Source organism: Stylophora pistillata, chromosome 5 (assembly GCF_964205215.1).
Source record: "Stylophora pistillata chromosome 5, jaStyPist1.2, whole genome shotgun sequence".
Classification (NCBI taxonomy): domain Eukaryota; kingdom Metazoa; phylum Cnidaria; class Anthozoa; order Scleractinia; family Pocilloporidae; genus Stylophora; species Stylophora pistillata.
In genome coordinates, this window is record NC_142523.1 from 20,316,804 (window position 1) to 20,340,788 (window position 23,985).

The window sequence follows — 23,985 nt, forward strand, 5'->3', positions numbered from 1 at the left end:
TGAAAAAGAGAACAGAATTGTACATGAAAAAAAAAAAAAAAAAAAAAAAGACAGAACTAAAACGACAAATACATGTAAATAGATAAATCGATCAGCAGCAATTGCATAAAAGGCAAAACAACAATCAACTAGTGCTTTGACCAAACTGCATCTATTTCATGGACCTTCTTGCATAATCAGCAATTCACGCCACCATTTACGTTTTATCACAATAGAATCTTTGCTAATTAGTGTAAATTGTATTGTGACCGTAATATATGCAAAATGCTAGCAGGTCTGAAACTCGTGGATTTTGGCTTTACATTATCATTACTTGGATTAGTGTGTGCGCGAATAAAGAACTTTGTTTTTACAGAACCGAGTAGTTAATAGACCTTCTGTCCCCAAATTTGGAATTTCAGCTTGTTGTTAAATAAATGTATGTATAGTTACTTGTCAACTTTGTTTGATCCAGTGGGTGAAGTTGGTGTGGAACTCCTTCGATCGTGATGGAGTGTAGATTTCTGAAGAGAGAGGCAATCAAAATTTATAATCAATTAACCCTAAAAATTATTTACATTGCAAGTGTATAACACAGGTATCATGTACAAGAGATTTCTTTCTGTGGACCTAAGTTTTGACAACAAGATTCACATGTCCTGTCTGCTCATCACTTAAAGCTAGTAAAAACAGTGCTGGTTAAGCCAACCAAAACACCTGACTAGTGTAACACCTTTACACGGCTAGTTTTTAATTACCTTATTTTATCAAAATCCTTAGTTGAAAATCCTTCAATTACTAAGACTCTCGAAGAAAATTCAGGGCTCAACATCAACGGTAGCTAGCTAGCCACAAACTAGTAGAAATTCAGTTTTGGCTAGAGGTGTTTGATTTCCACTCGCCAGTTTGGCTAGGAAAGAAACTGAAACAGTTGTAACATCTAAGTTGTCTCTTGGCTAACAAGTTGAAAAGTTAGTGTTGATCCCTGAAATTTGTTCTGCAGAAATTTGTTTGATTCCCAGTCTTGAGAAGAATGGAAAACAAACTGTTACAAATTAAAGCAGCTTTACATGTACGAATCAAGTTTATTTTCAAAATGTGCAGAAAGGTTAATGCACTGTAATTTTTCTAGTGCCAACAGTGTACACATAGGAAATATAATCTGATTAGTTCCCAGTCTTGCACATAATCTGACAAAACAACATGGCTCCACAATAGCCTGGTGGCCCCTTATCTTTATAGCTGTTAATTTCAAACTTATTGTAAGCCCTTGAGACATGAGGGTTAGTTTATTATCACCACACAATGTACAGCATGTAGCTCTTTCATGGAAAGAAGCCCAAACTGCCATGACCTGAACTGGTTACTCATAACGGCATTTTCTGTGCTGAAGCCTGTTTTCCATATGTACATGTACATGTAGGGAAAAGTCCCTATGATTCAAAGTTTCACTGTTTCCTAACTGTCCCAAAGTTATCAGACAAGTAATTATAGAGGTTGTAGAAACTGGATGCTCCAGCACACCCCACACTTCTGTGATGATCAACAATCACTTGCTATATTTGGAAACTTAAATTTTCACTGTTAAAGAATTCAACAGTAGTTTTGGCTCACTACCAGTCCTTCAGTTGCTTAGCAAATCAGTACCCTTGAATCGCAGATATCTTTGAATTTACCGAAATGTTTGCAAAATCTGGGACGAATGGGAAACAAAATTGCCAATCACCATTGATCTTACCATTTTTTCGTCTACAGAGTTAAAGTTCAGTACACTGTAACCAGAGCATGCAGTTGTTAACACACATGACCTACACCCACACAGCCTACTAAAAAGGTAAAAAAAAAAAAATTAAAGGAAATTACCAAAATGTAATCGTTCCAGGTGCTTTTAAAATGCATATACATTGGTGATTTTTCTGAGAGGATGTATAAGTCCATTTCCATCAATTCAAATTTCTTGTTAGCAGAATAATTGCCTCCATCATCAGAATTATAGTCCAACTCTTCCCCACTGTCTACAGAGCCATTACTGTCACTTCCTTAATGACTCCTCTCCTGTGGATCACTAGAATCCACTGACTTTTGTCAGTTAAAACTAGTTGATGAATCCTGGTAAGAAATTTCAAGTTCACTACTGCTAGACCTACAATTTAATTCATCATAGTCATTATTAGTTCTTATCTACTGTGAACCCAACGGTTTCTTTCTTCTTTGCTGACCAACACTTCCTAATTTCAGTCTTACGCTTGAACTAGACTGCACGATCATTGATTCATGACTAGGTGGAGGTGTCGGAAGGAGTCGCCTGCTCCGAGGAGATGTAGAAACAGCTCCAATATCACTAGCTGACCCTGAATACAATTTGCTGCTGCGTTCATGCCTCAGATGGTGGAGATCAGGGTCTGAGGCGCTTAAACGAAGTCTGTTTTCCTGTACTGACACATGCTGCGTCGTGACTGGCTGGCTTTCTACACGTCCCATAGACGTTTTAGATTTAAGGTTACCTTCCACTTGGGGTGCTGAATCCACTCTTAAAACTGGAGAAGCACTGAGAATGGAAGATGATTGGAGAGCTAACCTCCATGCTAAATTGTTTTCACTAGGTGGAATGGCTATCGCATGGCTTGCTGCCATTTGCTTAAAAATCTTTTTGTAAACTATCAGAATGTGTTGGTTTTTGGTCTTCAAATCTCCTCCAAGAAATTCTGCAACATCATGAATCTAGAAAAAAAATGATCATGAATGTATTAATTAAAGAATAATCATTTTAGTTTTTTTAAAAAAAGCCAGTTTTCAGACCAACAATTTCAAGGATTCTTTTATCACTTATTTTAGAATAGTCCATAATCACTCGCAATTATAGAAAAATTCACTGCCTGACGAGTGAATTCCACGTTAAATTTCACGCGAAAAACCGATATCGCACGAATCGCGAAGCGATGAGTGCGATATCGATTTTTCAAGTGAAATTTAACGTGGAATTCACGAGTCAGGTAGTGAATTTTTCTTGAATCGCATAACTGAATAAAAATAAGAAAACAAGAAATTAAAATGCCAATGTTATTGTCTGTTTTTATTCCGTACACGCGCCCTTAAGAAAGCCATTTTAAAGTCAACTGTCAGAACTGTCATTGTTAAGGGAATGGAAAGCAAGGTAAGTCGCTCACGTTTGAACCGTCGACAATTTTAATTGTACCTCGTGAATTTTTCTTGAATCACACAGCTAAAGCCACCAAATCACTGGGCGAAACCAGATGTTCTGTAGTTTTGTGCGCCACGCCAGTGCGCAAACAATGGAAACCCTTTCAAAGTCGGGTGTCAATATCTAGCGAATAGAGGGAACAAGATATTTTTAGAATGAAAACCACTTTTATTTCAAACTCGTGGAGAAAGCGGTGCCTCACATTTTACAATCTTCAGCAAAAAAAACTAAAAGTACACAATACGGAGTTAATTAAGACAGAGATTTGCCTGCTACCACTCCACTTGGCCAAATGTGGCGCCGACAATCAACAACTGAATAGTTAAATCCTCAAGCGAAATGAAAATTTCAAGCGTTCCGGTATCAAAGCAAGATCTACAAAAAACCGGTAAGTGCTTTACAGTTGTAAAAAAAAGTGTATTCAAAATATAATGATTAAGACTGGAATTTCTCGGTAAACTCTGGCGAAAAAAAGTTCAGTTAAAAGTCACAATTTTAACTGTTTTTCTTTCATCGCAGGGAGTCGCTCGTTGGTGTCAATGCTGGACTGAAAGTTTATGGAAATATTTACTGGGGAATTATTAAAAGTTACTCCAGTAAACATTCCGCCAACTGCTCCTGCCATCAGGTAACTAGAACGACTGGCATTGCTGTCAAGGTCACTAGTAGCTGCTGTGTTGCTTGGCGTGGCTGAGCTATTGAGAACAATCTCCCGTAAAGCATGACTTGAATAGCCGTTGGTGGCTGTCGTCGGTTGAAACCGGCCAACTTATTCGACATTCGCCGCTGTTTTTCCAGAGGATTATGGCTGTATCTGGATATGGATTACGGATTGGAGTGGCCAGTGAGCTCTGATATCTCCACTGGGTCGAAATCATCACTGAGCGCTTGGATGACAGTTTTGCGACCACTCGAATTTGTGAATTTGCCGTCCAGTGTTTTGAAACCATGTTGTATTTAAAAGAGGCCAGTTTGTCGTCTGTATCGGCTACATTAATGGTCTGGATTTCGGGAAAAGATGTTTGACCCTTTTCGGCATTGATACCTGTTTTGGTTTTCTTTCGTAACGCTTGTTTGGTTTTCCTCGGCGAGAACTGTCGTTTGGCTTTCTTCCCTCGTCTCTGGCATTTTGATTTTTTGCTATGCGTTTTCTCGTACTTTTGAGCGTGAGTGGTTTCCTCCAGTTTTCTAAAAATTTCAATTTCAATTCAAAATTCGGAAGACATTCGTTTTCTATAAATTTGTTCATATTTGTTCATATTTTCGTAGCACTAGTTGTATTTACGTTAATTACGTTAGTAACAGTAATTTTTGCTCGCGACTCACGTCAGCTATATCGCTTTATGCGTTAGTGCGATTCCACGCTAAATACCCTCTCTTCCGGTTGACGTATTGACCAATCAGAGCGCGTGTTTACTTTGAGCTATGCGATTCTATTCAAAATTATTGTTTTTACTTTCTCTTGGGATTTACATCCTCTTGACAGATTAATGAAATTAAAAATAATTCCAAAGCTGGATTTTGCATAGGAAGTACAAAGTGTATTACAGGTTACTCAGATATAGGAAATGCCAAAAGAAAATCAGTGTAAGCACTTAAGCTGGATTCTTCAAGTGCTGGATATCAGAACATTTTATGAATTATTTCACTTTACAGATATCAATTTTCCAATTAAAAATGCTTATAAAAACAAGTCTCTGGAAGAATCAAACATCATGGGAAATGAAAATTTTCAACCCCTCTTCAAACCCTGCACACAGTTAGGCACTCAGGGAAATGCACAAAATGCTCTTTTTTTAAGACAGCAGCACTCTTTTTGCCACGGTAACAACAGCTGCTTGTTTGAGGCCTGGGGCCTCATTTCCATGCAAAAACACTTAAAAAAGAATGAAGTGCTTATCTCTCTATCTCAAGCTAAATATAACATTACAGATTGGTCCTTATACCATATATAGCGACATCATTTATCATCACTTTGATACCTTCAATTTTTCCAGAGAGTGAATGTGAACACAACAATAGATTATTTATCTCGGTACAGTTTCGGCCATTTTTTATGTAAGATGAAACAGGGAAAACGTTTATCTGAATTTCTCCAAACGTACACCGATTCTGAAACTGAAACTAAAACTACCCACCTAGTTGTTCATAATATTTTAGTTTTTAAATATGTAAAATATCTGCGGGCCGGCTCCTACTTTTCATAGGGGCAGTCCGCGAACGAAGCTCAAAAATTAGATATTGCATAGTTTGGCGATGTTCGCATCCGATGTTCTCAACAACAAACGTCTCATACAAATGAAGCTTGCAAGGCTTGGAAAGAATGTTATCTTATGAGCAATATCCCGAAGAGAAATATATTAATCTCACCTCTGGTTGTCATCTTTAAAAAAAAAAAATTATCAGTCTTTATGGAAGACTGCTTGACGTAACTACAAAGATATTGTGTTCAAATCGTGTGCATACCATCCAGATTCCGAGTGCTGCACCTTATTTCACGGGAATTTGAGCAACCTGACATCCTCTGAAGATACACTGGCTGATCTACACGAAACTGTCCCATCACCGGTCATTTGTAATAAACGTGTACGTTATCACGATGGCGTGACGCTCTATTTCTCCCTGAAGTTTCCCTCGGTCGAGAAATGAACATTTTTCGATATTTCAGCAGATCTCCGCGCATTCTGAAATAAAATAAGACCAAAAAACAAACAGAGAAGAGGAAGACTTTGGTTGAATGCGACAGAGCTGAATAATAAAATGCTCATGCCAGAGGGTATGCGGTTAACAACGTGGGCTCAAGTATCCCAGGTCTAAGCTAGTGAACCGGAAAATAATAAAGGCTGACTTTTAAACCGAGGAACTCTATTTTCGTCGAAGGCATTTTCCTATTTCCAGAGGTTTTAAGGGGAAAATTAATTTTTGAAAATTTTTTAGGAGGCGTAGCAAGTTTTTGGAGGTTGTTCTGTAAAAGAAAAGCGGCAATGAAAATGACGCCTCAAAGTGGATGATTCTCTTGTCTTATAGTAGCTGTATTAAATCATCCCCCTGGAGCAGATATCAACATCCGTGAACATTTGTTTAACTCTCTGGCCCGGGCTGAATTTATTTCCCCGAAATGTGCCCTTATTTTAGCCAGCGATTTTAACCGCTTCGATGTCACGCGGCTTATAAGGCATTTTCATCTTGGGAACGTGTCCACGTAAGATCCAAGCAATATCAAAATTTGAGTCTGCGTGGTACCCTCCAGATTTTTATACTATTTTGTGTACATACTGGTATTAGTCTTAGCCAGGAGCCCATCACTTGTCTTAGGTAACCGCCTCCCGGTTAGCTCAATGGATAGAGCGCTGGACTGCTGTGCGAGAGGTCGAGGGAGTTCACGCCCCGGCCGGACCAACACTCAAGGTCTTGAAATAATTGAGAAGAATATGCTACCTTTCTGAGGTTGAAGAAATGGTTAGATATTCTAGTCTTCTAGGATAGGGACGAATAAATGGAGGTCCCGTCTCCTACAGGGTTAGGGGTAGGAGTCGTTAATTTCCCACGCACGAGATTACTGTGTGATGGATGTCCTCCCCTGGGCTGGGATGAGTGGGATTTATTGGGTGGACTACTCGCATGGTTCGCATATGTTCCGTTCTAGACCTACCCTACTGCGGGAATGCAGTGAATGGTTCGAAAAAAAAAAATAATTAAAAACCTGCCAAATATTTTTTCCAACGTCCGAACAGTTCACGAGATACAGTGGTTCGAGTGAGATGACACAGTTTTAAGTAGAATCGCATAGCTTAAGACAAACACGCGCTTTGATTGGTCAATACGCCGACCGGAAGAGAGGGTATTTAGCGTGGAATCGCACCAATGCATAGAGCGATATGGCTGACGTGAGTCGCGATCAAAAATTATTGTTACCAACATAAAAACGTAAATACAACTATTGCTACGAAAATGTGAAGAAACTTAGACAAATTTATAGAAAACGAATGCCTTCCGAATTTTGAATTGAAATTCAAATTTTAAGAAAATTGGAGGAAACCACTCACGCTCAAAAGTACGAGAAAACGCACAGAAAAAGAAATCAAAATGCCAGAGACAAGGGAAGAAAGCCAAACGACAGTTCTTGCCGAGACAAACCAAACACGCGTTACGAAAGAAAACCAAAACAGGTATTGTAATGTTTATGTCGTCTACCGGAAGTCGCCCTATCTATCTATTAACACACTAAGGATTCTGGATCTGAACTATCATGGTTGCCATGAGGCTGATGTATTCTTTTAGTCATTTATTAAATCTCTTTTAATCATATACATCATGAGTCTAAATCAATGAGAAACATCACAGGTATCAATGCCGAAAAAGGTCAAGTATCTTTTTCGGGAAATCCAAACCATTGTAGCCTATACAGATGGCGAACTGGCCTCTTTTAGAGACAACATGGTTTCAAAAAACACTAGACGGCAAATTCACAATTTCGAGTGGTCGCAAAACAGTAATCCAAGCGCTCCGTGATGATTTCGACCCCCTGGAGATATCAGAGCTCACTGGCCACTCCAATCCAGAATTCATATCCAGCTAAAGCCATAATCCTCTGGAAAAACAGCGGCGAATGTGGAATAAGTTGGCTGGTTTCAACCCAAGCACGACAACTACCAACGGCTATTCAAGTCATGCTTTACGGTAGATTGTTCTCAATAGCTCAGCCATGCCAAGCAACACAGCAGCTACTAGTGACCTTGACAGCAATGCCAGTCGTTCTAATTACGTGATGGCAGGAGCAGTTGGCGGGATGTTTAATGGGGTAACTTTTAATAATTCTCCAGTAAATATTTCCATAAACTTTTAGTCCAGCATTGACACCAATGAGCGACTCCCTGCAATGAAACAAAAACATTTAAAATTGTGACTTTTAACCTTTTTTTAACTGTTTTCCGTCAGAGTTTACCGAGAAATTCCAGTCTTAATCATTATATTTTGAACACACTTTTTTATAACTGTAAAGCACTTACCGGTTTTTTGAAGATCTTGCTTTGATACCGGAACGCTTGAAATTTTCATTTTGCATGAGGATTTGACCAATCAGTTGTTGATTGTCGGCGCCACATTTTGCCAAGTTGAGTGGTAGCAGGCAAACCTCTGTCTTAAAATAACTCCGTATTTTGTACTTTCAGTTTTTTGCTGAACATTGTAAAATGTGAGGCACTGGTTTCTCCACGAGTTTGAAGTAAAAGTGGTTTTCATTCTAAAAATATCTTGTTCTCGTCATTCGCTACATATTGACAACTTTCAAAGGGTTTCCATTGTTTGCCAACTGGCGTGGCGCACAAAAGTACGAAACATCTGGTTTCACCCAAGGATTTGGTGGCTTTAGCTTTGCGATTCAAGAAAAATTCACGAGGTACAAATAAGATTGTCGACGGTTCAAACGTGAGCGACTTACCTTGCTTTCTATTCCCTTAACGATGACAGTTCTGACAGTTGACATAAAAAAAGGCTTTCTTGGGCGTGCTTACGGGATAAAAACAAACAATAATATTGCCCATTTAATTTCTTGTTTTCTTATTTTTATTCAGTTACGCGATTCAAGAAAAATTCACTGCCTGTCTCGTGAATTCAACGTTAAATTTTACATGAAAAACCGGCAGATATCGGTTTTTAACGTGAAATTTAACGTGGAATTCACTCGTTAGGCAGTGAATTTTTCTACAGAATTGCATCATTGAATAAAATCTCGCATTCTGATTGGTTAACGAAGCGAGGTATTAAGCGTGGAATTGCGAGTTGAAAACGAGGCTAAGTGACTACGTCACTAATCACAACAACTATCGTCAAATTGTTACAAAGTTTGGTTTCTAAGTCAATTTAAAGTGAGTAGTAGGAAAAGGGGGTTTCTGGCACATTTTTTTTTTCAAAAGTACCCTGAAAAACAGGGCAATTTTGAAAACTGATTTTTTTTTTTATTTTTTATCTCATTTAAAAAAAAAGAACGATGTTTCTCAGGAAAAATGATTGGCGCAGTTTCTTTCAAACAAAAATCAAAGAAAAATTGAACATTCAGTGGGTTTCTGGCACATTTTCAAAAATACCCTGAAAAACAGGGCAATTTTGAAAACTGATTTTTTTCACTTTTTATCTCATTTAAAAAAAAAAAAAGAACGATGTTTTTCATGCAAAATGATTGACGCATTTTTTTCTTTCAAAAATCAAAGAAAAATTGAAAATTTGACTCAGTGGGTTTCTGGCACAATTGCCTGAAAAACAGGGCAGTTTTGAAAACTGATTTTTTATCTCATTTAAAAATGAACGATGTTTTTTAGGCCAAATGATTGGCGCAGTTTCTTTAAAAAATCAAAGCAAAATTGAAGAATTTTGAGATTACTTTGATTCTCAAGACAATCTCAAAATTCAGTTCTTCGATAAACGTGGTTGCCCTGTTTTCGTCGTTCAAGCGGGTTACCACCGCGCTCGACTTATTGATCGACATTCAGCACTACAAACGTCGCATAAGGAAGATTCCGACCGCATTCCATTCACTCTCACGTTTCACCCTCAGAACCACTCAGTTAAATCCATCATTCTTAAAAACTTTAAATTACTTCAAAACGATCCAGAGACAAGCACTATCTTTTCGCAGCCTCCGCTCATTTCATTCAAACGCGACAAAAACATAGGCAATTTTTTGGTCAGTTCTTTTCAGACTAATGACCAACCAGGCACTTTTAAATGCGCTCGTGCACGATGCAAAACATGTCCTTTCATTCACAACACTGATAAAATATCGGGACCTAAACGATCCATTAAGATCACCGATCACTTCACGTGCACCTCCGCCAATGTAATCTATTGCGTAACTTGCACTTATTGTAAAAAGATATACATCGGCGAAACAGGCAGAAGACTAGGTGACCGATTCCGAGAACACCTTCGAGACGTGGAAAGGAATGACAAGGACACATCGAAACCAGTCGCTAGACATTTAAATTTACCTAATCATTCTAAGCAACATATGGCAATCTGCAGTCTTTCCTTGCACTTAGGTGACGCGGAAAGCCGTAAAAATCTTGAACAAAAGCTCATCTTTCAAACCGGCAGTTTAAATCCCACAGGGATCAACGAACGCTTTTCATTCCACTAATTTATTCATGTTTTTCTCGTTGCCATGCTCCCACCAATAACGTAGCTCCATTTTCTGCCTTTAAAAGCACACACAACCCACAATTCCTCTATTCGCTCCGACGAAGGGCTAACGCTCGAAACGTCAGCTTTTGTAATCATTACGGTGGCCAATTTACCATTTCAACTTTGTTGATATATCCAAATCTCAAAATTCATTTGAACCATGAGAAAAAACTAATGACAATATCTCAGAAATAATCTCAAAAAACACATTCTCCTCATCGAATTCCTTCCGGAGGTAGCTCAGTTTTAGGTGGAACAATCTGAAGCTCTTCTCTGACAAATACCCGCTTTGGTCCATCTTTCAGATAGTAAAGAACAGGTTTTTTTTTATTCACAAGTGCTTTTTCAATTTTGAAAACTTTTAGAGACCAGATTGGATCTATTGCTCTTCTTTGTCCACCTTCAAATTCACCAGGAGAATAGAGATATCTCACGTTTTTCGAATAGTCAAGTCTCTTTTCTTTCAAGCCAACAGGTCTTGAATAAGAAGTTGAAATCTTTGCGTCAACCACCTTTTCTTTGATTGCGTCAACTGGTTTCTCTCCAGTCAATCTTGTCTCCTCACGATTTAATGCAGAAACAACTTCTGGAAGCCTCTTCACCCATTCTGTTGATCTCGTTCTGTCTTTGAGGTTCATCTCTTGGCCGTATTGGAAGCTAAAAAGGCGCTCACCCAAGGTTCGATTAAATCGCTCAACTATCCCCTGATCTCTATGAACGTTTACGTTTCCTCTTCTAATTCTTACATCATGCTTTGCCATCTCTTTAGTTGTTTCACCCATGAATTCACGTCCAGGATCAACCTAAAGATTTTTTGGCCATCTCAATGGTCCTCTCTTGGAGATTGCCTGGAAAGCCTTTGAGACCTCAGAAGATTCTTTTGAGGTGAGAGGTTCAACAGCCTTGAATCTGCTCGCAACATCGACCACTGTCAATGCATGTTTATAGACCTTTCTGAAAAGTTTGTCATGAGGAAGGAAAAGAAGATCAGCCTGATGAACTGCATTTGGAAAATCAACATCAAACGTTGGCCGTGGGATATGCTTAGGTGCAGGCAAATAAATCTGCCAGATGGCTTGTTTCATCAGCCAAAGCTTTGTAACATCTTCAGGAACCCGAGCCTCTTCTGCCAACTTTTTCACAGCACCCAATCCCTTCCAAAATCCTTTCGGGCTATAGTAAACTCTTGAAAGTTTTCTCTCCATTTTCTTTTGCTTTCACAAAAATCGACTTGCAGCCAATCCCAAAGCCAAAGCCATTCCTCCAGCATAAATCATATTACCTTGTTTCTGTTGTGTGCTCGGTTTGTAGAAGTTAGAAAAGTGCGGTTCTTTCATATCAAGCTCTTCACTATGTGCCTTGTTGTAAAGCTTTAAAGCATAATCTGTATCAACAAAATTTTGATTTGCCTCTATTTTGACTCGGTCGTTTGCTGCAATCCAATCGAGTAGCTTTGTTCGATTCTCTTTATATTTCTCTTGAGCTGCCTGGTATTTTTCTATAGCAAGATCATGTCCCTTCTTCTCTTCTTCGACACTATTTCTATCTCCACTCAAATACTTTGCGAGATAGCTCCCGCCAACAAATGCAGTTGCATTGATGAGTGCTCCTCCAATCATTATTGCTATGCTTGCCATTTTATTAATCGCTGGCAAGTTTTTATCATGAAATTAACCTCATAGAATATTGAGATAGTCCACAAACTTAAATGCATTTCTTAAGATGGCAAAATCTTCTGTTCTTCAAAATATTTTTTGCTGGGATTGATCCAGCGATCACGAGAGTGAACTTTACATAGTTCATGAGATTTGAACTCGGATCAGAAGTCATCGGTTCTCTGATAACTCTCCTTGCCACCCATTCAATTCCAGCAGCAAATCCAGTCAATGTAGCTGAATCTGTCAGTTTTCACAAGTGTATTATCAGACATTTTTATTTGAAAGACAAAACAAATCAATCCATTGGTTTTACTCTTCTTGGAATTTGAGGCAACTCCGCTGATTCTCCCGCAGAGATGCGTTCAATTTGCCTTTGTTCTGGGTTTGGTCGTGATTTTACGAGCTCTATCAACTCTTATTCAAGTTCTTATTCAAGTTCTTATTCAAGTTCTTATTCAAGTCCTTATTCAAGTCCTTATTCAAGTTCTTATTCAAGTTCTTATTCAAGCTCTTTTTCAGGTTCTTCACAATGACTTTCTACTTCAACATTAACCGCGTTTGGTTTTAAGGGAACTTCAACATTTTTGGCAGTGAGAAGAGCAGCACTTGCGATCGCCATGTACTTTCCGTACTTCAAACTCAAGCTTCCTGCAATCATTCCGAGTTCTCTCTTCACAATGAAGCCATCGTTCAGGTCTTTCGTGAGCTTTCCTTCGTCAACAGGGAGAAAATACGCCAACGCTTTACACGAAAGCTGAAGAAATGTGTCGACTATCGCATCGCAAGTCTTTGAAGAGATCGAGGCCTCATATCTTTTGAAGTACTTCTCAAAATCTTTTTCAGAAAGCATTTTGACTTAGTCCTGGGTGAAAGAGACACCAATCATTTCCCTTGCTCTTCCACTCGCAATGAGAACAGCAAGTTGCTCTCGGTGATCTGAATCACTTGTGGGTTCTACTTCAATAATGTTCATAGCAATAATATCTGTGATTGCTTCTTCTTCTTTGTTCGCCCTGCTTGCTTCGCACGCTTCGCTCATCTCTATTTTATTTCTTTTTCAAATTTTATATCGAAGGGATGACAAAGTGACAAAATCAGATGAGAATATTTCTCATTCTTCAGCTATGCTATTAATTTAATTTGCTCTTCTTTCGACAAATCACCTGCATAATCATCAAATGTCGCCTTCATATCCTTGGCCGAAGGTGTGTAGAATAAAACCAGTACAGCAATGTTTTCTCTGAATGGTTTTGCGATACTTGTCATCTGCTGTGTGAGCACCCAAACACTGATTCCCTTATGTCTTGCACTAAATGCTAAATTCACGAGTTCATTTGTACTCTGCTTCACATCTTTTGAAGCCGCACAGTCATCAAGGATGATAAGTGTATTAGTTCCCTCATAAACAAAACTAATGAGCTTGAGACAAAAATCAGTCTGGTTTCTGAGTGGAGTCAAGATAAAGAGGTCTTTGTCTAAATCTCCAAAATTATTATAAGTTTTGTTGTGGATGAATGTTGGACAAATCAAAAAAATGTAATCGAATTTCTGATTTAATTTATTGCTCAAAAGATTGACGACATATTTTGTCTTTCCTGAATTTGTTGGTCCAACTATGAATGCATTGAAAGGAATATTCCGAGGATTCATATTTTATAGTGCCCCTGTGAAAAAGTTCAGATCTTGTCTTCTCTTATGATTCTCTTATCATCATTTGCGCTTAGAGCAATCTTGTTGATGGTCTCACTGAATATCTCATGTCTGTGTGATCTGATTACATTCATCTTTCTCATTTGTATTTTTCCGCGAATTAAGCACTTTTTGTAGTCTTCGTGAGTTATATTCTTCTTTATCACAGTCTTCTTGATTCCCTTGCACTTCTTCTCTTCTTTGCCCTCAAGAATCTTGTAGCTGTATAGTTTTGCTCTCAAACCAACAAACTCTTCAATAATCTTTCCACCAGCCTCATCTTTCATCATGCCCACAACTTTTTTTGTTACAACCAGTTGAGATCGTTGAAATGTTGTCTTTTGGAAAGTTGCTGGTGTCAAACTTTTCTTCGACATCTGCTGCTGTGTCCTTGTAAAAGTCTTCAGTTTCAATCTCATACATGAGACTGTCAGTGTCTGTGAAAAGAAGCTTGGCGTTATCTCCATATTTCTTTTTTATGTAGTTGTAGTGGAAATCGTACATCAAAGTCTTGCTGGAATCAAGAATAGCCATTCCACAGAAAACTGGCTTGTCAAACTTTATTGATGTTTTCCCCATATGTATTGCAATGAGATTTTCGTCAAATATTGTGCCATGCTTGAAGTTTGGTTTTGCCGAAAGCTTTTGTGCTTTCTTTCGATTGTTCAGAAGCCTCACATCAACTCGTTTCCTGATGTTTACCATTGTTTTTCCAAACACAGAGTTGTTCATCAACTTGAAAAAATCCTTTTCAAATTCATTCTTTGCATTCGCGCGCAAATTTGTGTTGAGCTCTATATAACTTTTCAGCCAAGGTTCTTTTTCAAATTTGATTCCTCTGTAAATCTTTTTCACTCTCAAGCCGAGTTCAAGGCACTGTTTGAGATTCTGGTGATGAATGATATATTTCTTCTTATCGTTCAAATTTGGCACAAGTTTCTCGACTTTGTCTGAGTTGATCATGATTCTCTCTGGAGCAAGAGGATAATCGTTGTGAAGATCATGAAGCTCTTTTGAATATTCAAGATCAACCTCAAGAATGCAGGGAATATTGCGATGCTCGCTATCGCTCGCTCTCCAGTCTCCAATCTCTTCTCGACTCATCCATTTGAAACCTCTGACAGGAAGAGGTTTGCACATTGCCCATCCATGAAGATTGTTTGCGTCAAAATAAGTCAGTTATTTTGATGGTTTTTCTCTGCCAAACTTTCAATTCATGTATTTGTTGTTTGCTTTTCCATAGCGATTTGGGATCATTGAGATTCCTCCACGAGTTCCTTTCTCAAACATCAGAAGCATGTCTGGATCACTCAAAAGCTCAAGCTCAGCATTTGTCACCTTCAATGCTGCATCCCAAGTCAATCCAGGAGCAGTGTAATACCAAGCAGGATCGAGATTGTAATTCACAAGACAGACGTTTCTGAATTCTTCAAACACATCTGCAGGCAAGAGAATATCTGATTTGAGATAAAGATCATGATAATCACCCATGTTCTTCATCTTGAACTCATTCCAGATTTTCTTTGCATGCTCATAATCTTCATGGCTTATATTACAGTCATCAAGCTTTGAGTAAAACTCTCTTGTTGGTGGAAGTTTTGTTTCTCCGAACTTTTCAATGTTGCTCATGTAATCATATGGATAAACACCCTTTCTTGAGATCAACTCGATTTCGCGACGGCTCTCGTCTCTAAACACCTCCCCAGTTTTCTTCAGCTTATTGTGGCTCAGATTACTGACCAGTTTATCGAGAGAAGAAGCCATGAACTTTAAACTATCTATAAAGCGAAGCTCAGTCTTGGTTGCAACTTCTTCTTCTTCTTTGTTGGTGTAAGAGCCAACAGCAACAGACTTGCTGAAGCTGATGTACTTCTCTTCATTATCGGAAATGCATTTTATGTCTCCCTCGGTCTTTCCAAGATTCTTGACAAAACGATGAGAGTCATAACCAGCCAAGTTGTGAAATATAACAGGAGTGAACTTTGGCTTTGCGAATTGAAAATTGCAATTTCTGTGTGCAGCTCCTCTATACTTGCCGGTGAAATGACAGTGATCTCTAACTTTGTCGCGCAAAGCGAGCGCAACAATATCAGTGGTGGAGACGCACACGAAAGACTCACCACATATTCAACAGCACTTCGCTGCATTGAATATTTTCTTGTCTTCATTAGTGAAGATCATCTTTTTAAAGTCAACTTTTTTGTAAATCTTCTTGATGTTCTCTTCTAGCATTTCAACAAAGATCTGAGCAACATCCTCATCATCAGAATTTTCTCTGTAGATTAGTGGCTCTTGAGAATAAAGCTGGTCATCAAAGGAGACAACCTTATAGCAAAAGCCGGACGGTTTATGTTTTTGATATTTAATAGTAAAGCTCTTATCGCTTCTTGGCTCACAAGAATGAATAGCTTTTGTGAATGATTCAAAGTCAGCATAAACAACAAAGGGCACTCTTATTGATCGGTTATGTTTCTTAAATTTGATAAAAGCTCCTTTTTTTGGCATTTGAATCTTGACAGCCTCATTGTTTGCGCAGAGCACCTCGTGCTCCGCAAGCTTTTCTTTGCTTGAAAAGTGATTCAAACAACTGAGGCAAAATTCTTTTGGTTCTTTATGCTTTGAAACTTGACTCGAGAGAAGCCTGCTGATGTTGTTTATCAAGCAGTAGTGCTTATTAGCGCCAGCGACAGCGACTCTGTCTTTCTCGATAGAAGAAGATTGATCACCTGATTCCTTTCTCTGGCTGGTGACTTGCTTATTCTGAGAGAATAGACTCTAGCCTCACTTTCATAGCCAAACACGTTTACCGCGATATTTTCGTTCTGTTTTTCAAAATTTTTTATCTTGTCAAGCTCAACCGGGAAGTTGATTCCTCTCCAGTCAAGTCGATCAGATTGTTCTCTAAGAATCTTTGTTATTCTTTGAGGGTTTTTCTCAACTGGATAAAGCGCTCTTGTAATGCACCATTTAAAACATTCATTGTCTTGATTTTCCATATTGATTATTGCTTTTTTTCCTTTGAGCTCTTTCGGAAGTTCGATGTAAGAGCTGCCGTTCAAAGGGTTGTACTCTACAAGATGCAAGTCAAGGAAAATGACTCTGTGAAACTCCCAGTGACTTCCGTTATTGTTGAATTCTTCAATTCTTTCCTGAATAGTTTGAACAAATCTTTCATACGTTTCGCTTTCATCAGTTGCATTAAGATTTTCAATTGTGTTGGTGTGGAAATAAGCATCAAGACACTGAACTTCTCCATCCATAGCTCGCCTCTTCATCTCGCAAGAAAGAATCATCTTGAGTCTTGTCTGGCGGTTCTCTCTCATGATTTTCAAAACTGCCGGTTTTGCCTCCTGCATGAATTGATTTGGCCCAAAACCCTCAACTCCATCTATTCTGAATTGTCTTGCGAAACCTCTCAATGCAGTTGTTGATTCGTGGGCGCGCCAGCGTCCACTGTCCCGAACTGTAGCGCTAGTGCTAAATGGATTATTTTCGTAGTTTTCAACGAACTCGTTCCATTCATCTGCTATTGTCGCGTCATCCGAAGTGGTAACGTATGGTCTCAATCCAAGCATCTCTTCAATTTCTCTTATTTCTCTTCTCCTTTGTTCTTGCGGATCAAGCGTTAGCGTCTGCGTTAGCGACTGCTCAGAATCTCTTGTTGGTCTGATAACTGGAGCATTGAAATCTGCTGGAATTGGGTGGTCAATAATGTTTCTTATCAACTCAGTCAACTCTTGCTTTCTGAGGCTTGAATATTTTTTTAGCCCGAGTCGTTTTGCCTCGGCTTTTAATTCTTTAACATTCCAGTTCTCCATTTTTTATAAAAATATAAAACAATTATATTTTTATAAAATTTTATCGCGGTCTTTTTCAGCTTTGGAAATTTGCTGGAATAATATCAGTGTAGTGATTATAAAAATCTGCTTTTCTTTTCAAAGTAAATTGTGAAGTTTTTCTGGTCTGATCTTTTATTTCTTCATCTGTCAAAAGCAGAAAGACGTTTCCAACAATATCTTTTGGAAAGCGATAAGTTTTCTTCAGTCTTAATTTATCTTCTTCTACTCTATTTCTCCAAAATTTATTTTTTATCTTGTGAATGAGATCAAAATCTGTGTACATCATAATGAATTGATGGCCTGTTATCTTTTCACGCTCGTCTCTCAACCATTTTTGATATTCCTCACTCGGTTCAAGATATTTGTCTTCAAGGCGCCTTTGAACGAGAAAAGTTTTGCTTTTTCTGAGTCTTCTATCAACTCCTCTCTTTTCTTCGTCGCTAAGAAGATCATAATCATTAAGAGTCCATTCGAATGGTTTCAATAATCTTCTCACTGTTTGTGTATTTATTTTTCTTGCTGGATCTCGAAATTTACAGAAAAAGCGGTATTCTTTGTTCGCTTCATCCGTTTCTAATTCTGCTCGCTTCGCTTCTCGACTTCCTGACATTTTTGTATAATATAAAAAACATTTTAAAAAATATAAAAAAAAATGGAAGAAAAGAAAAATTTGAGAACGCAGTCGCTAACGCAGTTGCTACCAATAAGCACAAAAGATTTCAGAGAAATTGCCAAAGGCTGCGGAATAAAATACAGAAGCAAGATTCCAAGCAAAGAATTGAAAGAAATGCTCGGCTATTGTCCTTTGAAAAACAAACGGAGGGTTAAAGTGAGTGACGAAACCGTTTTTCGCAAAGAATATCAATCACTCGGAGAAGCCGCAAAAGATTGTGGAATTTCGAATTCCTCTGCTATTAAATATGCGCTGGATAATCAAATAAATTTCATCAAAAGAAGATCAGACCAGAAAAAATTATTTGTGAGAGAAGTCTGGATTGATGTCAATAAAAACTGAAACGGAAGATTGTTTATCATTGAGGGGGGAGTAGATTCTTTTCACAGAAAGCGAATGTTTTTCAGCGTGGGTAATTGGTAAAGACTTCCTGGGAGATTACATAAGAGTTTAAATAAATGACAAATAGGATTAAAGAACGTGCTTGTCATTTATTTAAAATATTTGTGTGTGCAAAGAATTACGCTCTGAAGATGAGCAGCCCATCCGCCTCCTCAGAAGAAGAACGTATTCTTATTACTGAAGAAGATGATGAAAACAATAATCTCAATAAGGAATAAGAGGAGATTCTAAACGAACATATTGAATACCATGAAGAAATGAAATCTCTCATGGAAAATGTTCTTGAGGCGACTAAGAGAAGACAAACGTTAATTAGAAAGTCATTGTCCAAACTCAACACTACCAAGCGCTGGTAGACTTCCTGCGGTAATGGCCATCCCTGAAACTTGGGAAGCTGCGGCCACTCGCATAAAAGCGGTCAACGCGACAATCGATCGCTCACAACTACTCGAAAAAAGAGTTGGACTCGGTTTTTTTATGGAAAAAGGCGAGGATCTTTTCAGAGATGCAAAACTTCTGGGCAGAGTGAAGGGTACCTTTGAAAAATGGATTCACGAAAACACTGGTTTATCATCATGCTACACCAGAAGGCTTAGAGCTATTGCAAGGGTAATTCATAATTACCCAAAACTTTATAGACTCAACATGTCTGTATCTGATGCTTACAAGCGGTTGCCAGATATCAGAAAGATGCTGGAAGTTGAACAGTACAGGGTGGCATGGTCTTCAAGCTAAAAATATCTTTGTGACTAAGCAAATGTGTTAATTTGACTTTTCTGTTTCCTTGACCACCGCGGTCATGCAGGAGCTCCGTTTCTAAGCAAATGTGTTAATTTGATTTTTCTGTTTTCCTTGACAACCGCGCTCATGCAGGAGCTCCGTTTCTAAGCAAATGTGTTAATTTGATTTTTCTGTTTTCCTTGACAACCGCGCTCATGCAGGAGCGCCGTTTCTAAGCAAATGTGTTAATATGATTTTTCTGTTTTCCTTGACAACCGCGGTCATATAAGACCGGCGCATCCAAGCAAGATTAATGTGTTAGTTCGTGATTTTTTGTCTTGAAATAAACAAAGAAAACCCACTCGGTCTTTTGTCGAATTCAACTCTCAATTCTTTGCGAGTGTAGGGGACACCAGTGTAAGAAGAGAGCCCAATTTTTCTCGGTATTCTTTTTTTATTTCCTTTCTGAGAGTTGCAGTCTCTGCCCGCTTCGCTTCCTCAATTTCTCTGGAGAATTTCGTCTGAGTTCTTTTTTCAGAGAATGATATTGATCAATTTCGCTCAGTATCGAAGCGAATTCGACATCTGTTATCGAAGAGTCTTTCAAAGCCTTTGAAACGAGTCGGCTGATTTTTCGTTGCTTCGCTTCAGCTAGAGAGACGGTTTGTTCATTTTTTTCAGTCTTTTTCACGAGAGATTTGTTCGCGAGAGTCGTTGCGGCAGACGCTAAAGCAAGCAAACCCGCAATGCTTGTCAAAGGCACAGAAATTATAATTCCCACACCGCTCAAAGCACCTGCGAAACCACCTATCGACAAAAGAGCTGCCGTGATGGATGTGACTGAGATGTTATGCGACACACAGCTTTTACTCTCTTGTATTTTTTGGCGACTTTCTGGTGATGTGAAATCTCATTTTCAATTTCCCTCTGGCAATCACAAATCTTTTTCAACCTGAAATCAGAGCCTGAATTTGGGTGAGAAGGATACAGCGGTGGAGCACTTGGTAAAATATTTTCAGCAGACATTTTTTATAATTAGATTATCTCAAACTCAAATCTCATTGGCTTTCTATTAAAATCAATTATATTTTCATTTTCATCAGTCACAGAAATCTTCATTGATGTGATGTCATTCCTTTGAGATATTATTCGCGGTGATGGGGTTTCAGAAAAATAGTTCACCCTCTCAAAGGGTTCTCCTGCAATGTCAAAACACGCAAGAACTTGTGACGGCTTTCCATTGAAAAGGTTTTCATTCTCATCCAAAAGATCACGGCGAACAAGATAGTTGTTAAATGATGAAAGAGTTTTTACAAAATCTATTTTTTGCAAACGCCGTTTAATTCCAAGAAGATCAGCCAGATCATTATGAAGAAAAATCTTTTTGTTTTGAGTATTTTTAATTTCCAAACTTGCCCTTGTGGCATTCAGTTGTACTTTGACTCCCTCGTTTTTCAATCTATCCTCAAGAGCTTCACCTAGGCTTCTCAGTGAATAATTTCTTTCAGGAATTGTGTTTACAGATGAATTGTCCTGAGCATCAAACATAGAGATTTCTTTAGAGCGACTCAAGTTATGCCATGAGTTGCAAAGAGAACAGCTCACCAGCCTGATATGCTTGCCAAGATTCAAAAGGGGTCCTTTGAAGAGAACTGTGCAATCATTTGAAACTTCAATAATTGTCAACAAAACCATTTTGATTTAAAAAAACAAATTAAAATGTTGATTGCGTGGTTAAGATCAGATGAAGCAAAAAGAATTGCTGAGAAAAAAAGAACAAAAGTCTGGAATGATTTCAAAGCACAATATCCGAATGCAGATTTGAGCAAGTTCAAAGTGCAGGTAACATTCTTTAGCAAAAAGGAGGGAAAAGCAGAAGTTTACTTAAATCGAGCTGATGGTGTTCAAACTAGCGTCTCAGGATCAATCAGAAAAGAGTGGGGTGATGAAATGAAACGTGCGCTTGGCATAGCAGGATTTCCCATTGAGCTCACTTTGAATCCTTCTGCAATTAAGGAGGTTCCAGCTGTTCCATTTCACGAGACTTTGAAAAGTCACCTTAATGAAGAGATAAAGATATTTGTCACCCCAAATCAATATTTCGAAGCAAAATTCAGAGAAATATTCACAAGAATGAAAATTCTGCACAGCTCAGGCGCAGAATCAAAGAGATGGCTTGCTGGGCCGAGTATGAGCTACTCGCCTCAACAAATCAACTTTGCTGTGTGGTGCGCTACTTCAGGCTGTGGAATCTCTCGTGGACTACTTGACATGGTTCCAGAATAAATCAAGTCGTTTCTGCAGTTTCACATTTATTTCACAACCAGAAGAATTCTCCTTGAGATGGGTGGAATACAGAGTGAATCGGCTCTCCCGGGCGACACAACTTTCAGTCAGACGAATAACAGCTACGATCAGCCGTCGTTCAAAAGATTGTGTTCAGAATTTGGAATTTCGTCAAGCACAGACTTCCGCTTCAAAGAAGGAAGGAATCACGGTCTCGGATCTGTTTTCAATTATGTCACAAATACTGGACTTATGGCAACTGCAATCCCATATCCTGGTGACAACAAGTTCAGCGATGAAGGTGAAAAAGCTGAAAAAGACAATCTGATATATTTCATAAGGAATGACAATGTTAAAGTTGAAAAACAGTTTGAGTTTTTCATGGCAGAAAAGTCAGAAGGCCTGGCTCAAGCCGGGATGGCGAGATTAAATCAGTCGATTGAGGCATTTGTTTATTGTATTCTTGGTTCACAAGTTAATGTAAGATCGTCCATCTTGGGTTTATCAGGAAGTGCAAAAGAGACTCAGAGTGAGTTCCTTGTTTTAGTTGAGGATGCGATCAGAATGAAAGACATCTCAAAGAGCGTACAGAGGTTTCAGCTCGCGGTTGATGAGGCGAAAGTCAGACTTGATCTTGCAATCTCACCAGGTAATTGGCTGATGCCTTCAAATCTTGTTTTGAACACACAGAGCACAGTTGGGTATAATAACAAGTTGAAGAAGGCAAGTTCTGACATGAAGTTTGGGGTTAATAAATCAGTGAATTTGGATATGAAATCAACCGGAGTTAAGCATGTGAATGGGGGCTCATCAAAAATCAAGAGACCTACTTCTCAAAAAACTTCAACTGAGGTTCGGTCTGAGGCTACGAAAACAAGCGTGAGCAAGATCGACAGCAACAGCGCCAGCGACAGCGATACAAATCATGATAAAATTAAGGTTGGATTGATTTCAGTTGGACTGGTCTCTGCCTTCCTGACTTATCGCCTTTTGTTTTGAAATCGCTCAACCATGAATATGGCAACACCCATTATCAGAACCCAAGAATTTTGTCCGAGAAAGATGATCACTGAGCCAGCTGTTCTGAAAACGAAGCCGACTATTGAACCAATGAGACCTGGTAAAATTCCAGCTATCTTTTTTCCAAGAGTCGTCAGCCCGTTCCCCACCCCTTTTGCAACAGTCGTCAAGCCTTTTGTCAATGTGCTCACAATCACTCCAATCGTTGTTCCAACTGCCAAAACAACAGCAGAGACTGTAAAACCATACTTTTGGAAGATGTTTCTAACTCTCTCACGGAGCGATAATCTTTCTTCGAGTCTCTCTCTTTCATTCTCAAGAGCATCAATCTGCTCTTGATTTTCTTCTATCTTTTCTCTTGCTCGTTCTCTTATAGCAGGGTTTTCATTCTCATCATCAGCAATATCTCGATCATCTTGAACTGACTGTTGTAGCTTCTTAATTTCTTTATCTTTCTGTGCAATCAAAACCTCTCGCTCTGGGCCAAGTGATTTTTTAATTTCTTTTGAGAGACTTGGATTCAACCTCTGCTCATTTGTGCCTCTTTCTTCAGTAAACAAAGGATATGTCTTCTTGCCTTGACCAAACATCTTCACCTGCAACCTTCCTTTCTTGCTATAAGAAACCTCAAGTTCTGAAGCTTTTGCCTCAGGAAAAATTGTAGTAAGTGCTTCCCATGCATCTTCATTTGAAGTTAAAACTCGCGAACCAAAAATATCACCTTCAATAAAAGATGTCTCAGCAGTTTTTGAGCCCTTTTCTTGCTCTCTGTTCATTGTCGTCATTAGAATTTCTTCGCCTGAGGGCCCTGGAGTTGAATTCTCGTCTGGTTGAAAAGGTGTTGTTGTGTCACCCTCATCTGCTCCCGCCTCACTTCGTTCGTCATCATCATGATCATCATCATTATGTTCTAACAGAGGATCAGTATCTCCACAATCTGCCATTTTTTTAAAAAATATCTTTTATAAAAATGGAAGTCAGTGAAAGAATTGGCCCGAGTTTTGAAAAAAAAAATGTCAAACGCTCTCAAGGCAGACCGTGTGATTCAAAGAGTAACATTAAACCCGAATAGTGCTTTCCCTAGTGAAGTCCTTAGGGTTCCAGTTCCAAAACTTGAAAATGGGGTAGTACTTGTGCCTGGATCGCTTGCACTCGTCTTCAACTTGGAAGTCGCTGGGCATGCAAACAATTTCCTCGTGAACAATGTAGCAAGAGCTCTTGTCGATCGACTGACTTTGAAGTTTGCAGGAGAAATTGTGCAAGACACTGATGGTTATGATTTATTCAAGCTTTGGGAGGACCTCTTCTTGACTGAGAATGAGAGGGCAAACATGTTCA

The 23,985-nt window shown here is 38.7% G+C and overlaps 1 protein-coding gene, 1 long non-coding RNA gene and 2 pseudogenes across 2 annotated transcripts; 2 read left to right on the forward strand and 2 right to left on the reverse strand.

The window, feature by feature from the left end:
• Positions 1-2,845: 2,845 nt before the first annotated feature.
• On the forward strand, positions 2,846-4,439 carry LOC148730723 (uncharacterized). Its single transcript, XR_016001011.1, has 2 exons — positions 2,846-3,569; positions 3,701-4,439. It is a non-coding gene; the product is annotated as an uncharacterized LOC148730723 (long non-coding RNA).
• A 7,072-nt stretch (positions 4,440-11,511) lies between these two features.
• Positions 11,512-11,997, reverse strand: LOC148730724 (uncharacterized). Its single transcript, XM_088759560.1, has one exon. The coding sequence runs from the start codon at positions 11,995-11,997 to the stop codon at positions 11,578-11,580; it is 420 nt and encodes a 139-aa protein (XP_088615686.1). The 3' UTR covers positions 11,512-11,577.
• Positions 11,998-13,664: 1,667 nt separating this feature from the next.
• On the reverse strand, positions 13,665-14,256 carry LOC148730725 (uncharacterized; annotated as a pseudogene).
• Positions 14,257-21,091: 6,835 nt separating this feature from the next.
• LOC148730726 (uncharacterized) lies at positions 21,092-22,606 on the forward strand (annotated as a pseudogene).
• Positions 22,607-23,985: the final 1,379 nt, after the last annotated feature.

Excerpts from the sequence above, each read along its gene's own strand:
- LOC148730724 (XM_088759560.1), bottom strand. The coding sequence starts at position 11,997 with ATGGCAAGCATAGCAATAATGATTGGAGGAGCACTCATCAATGCAACT.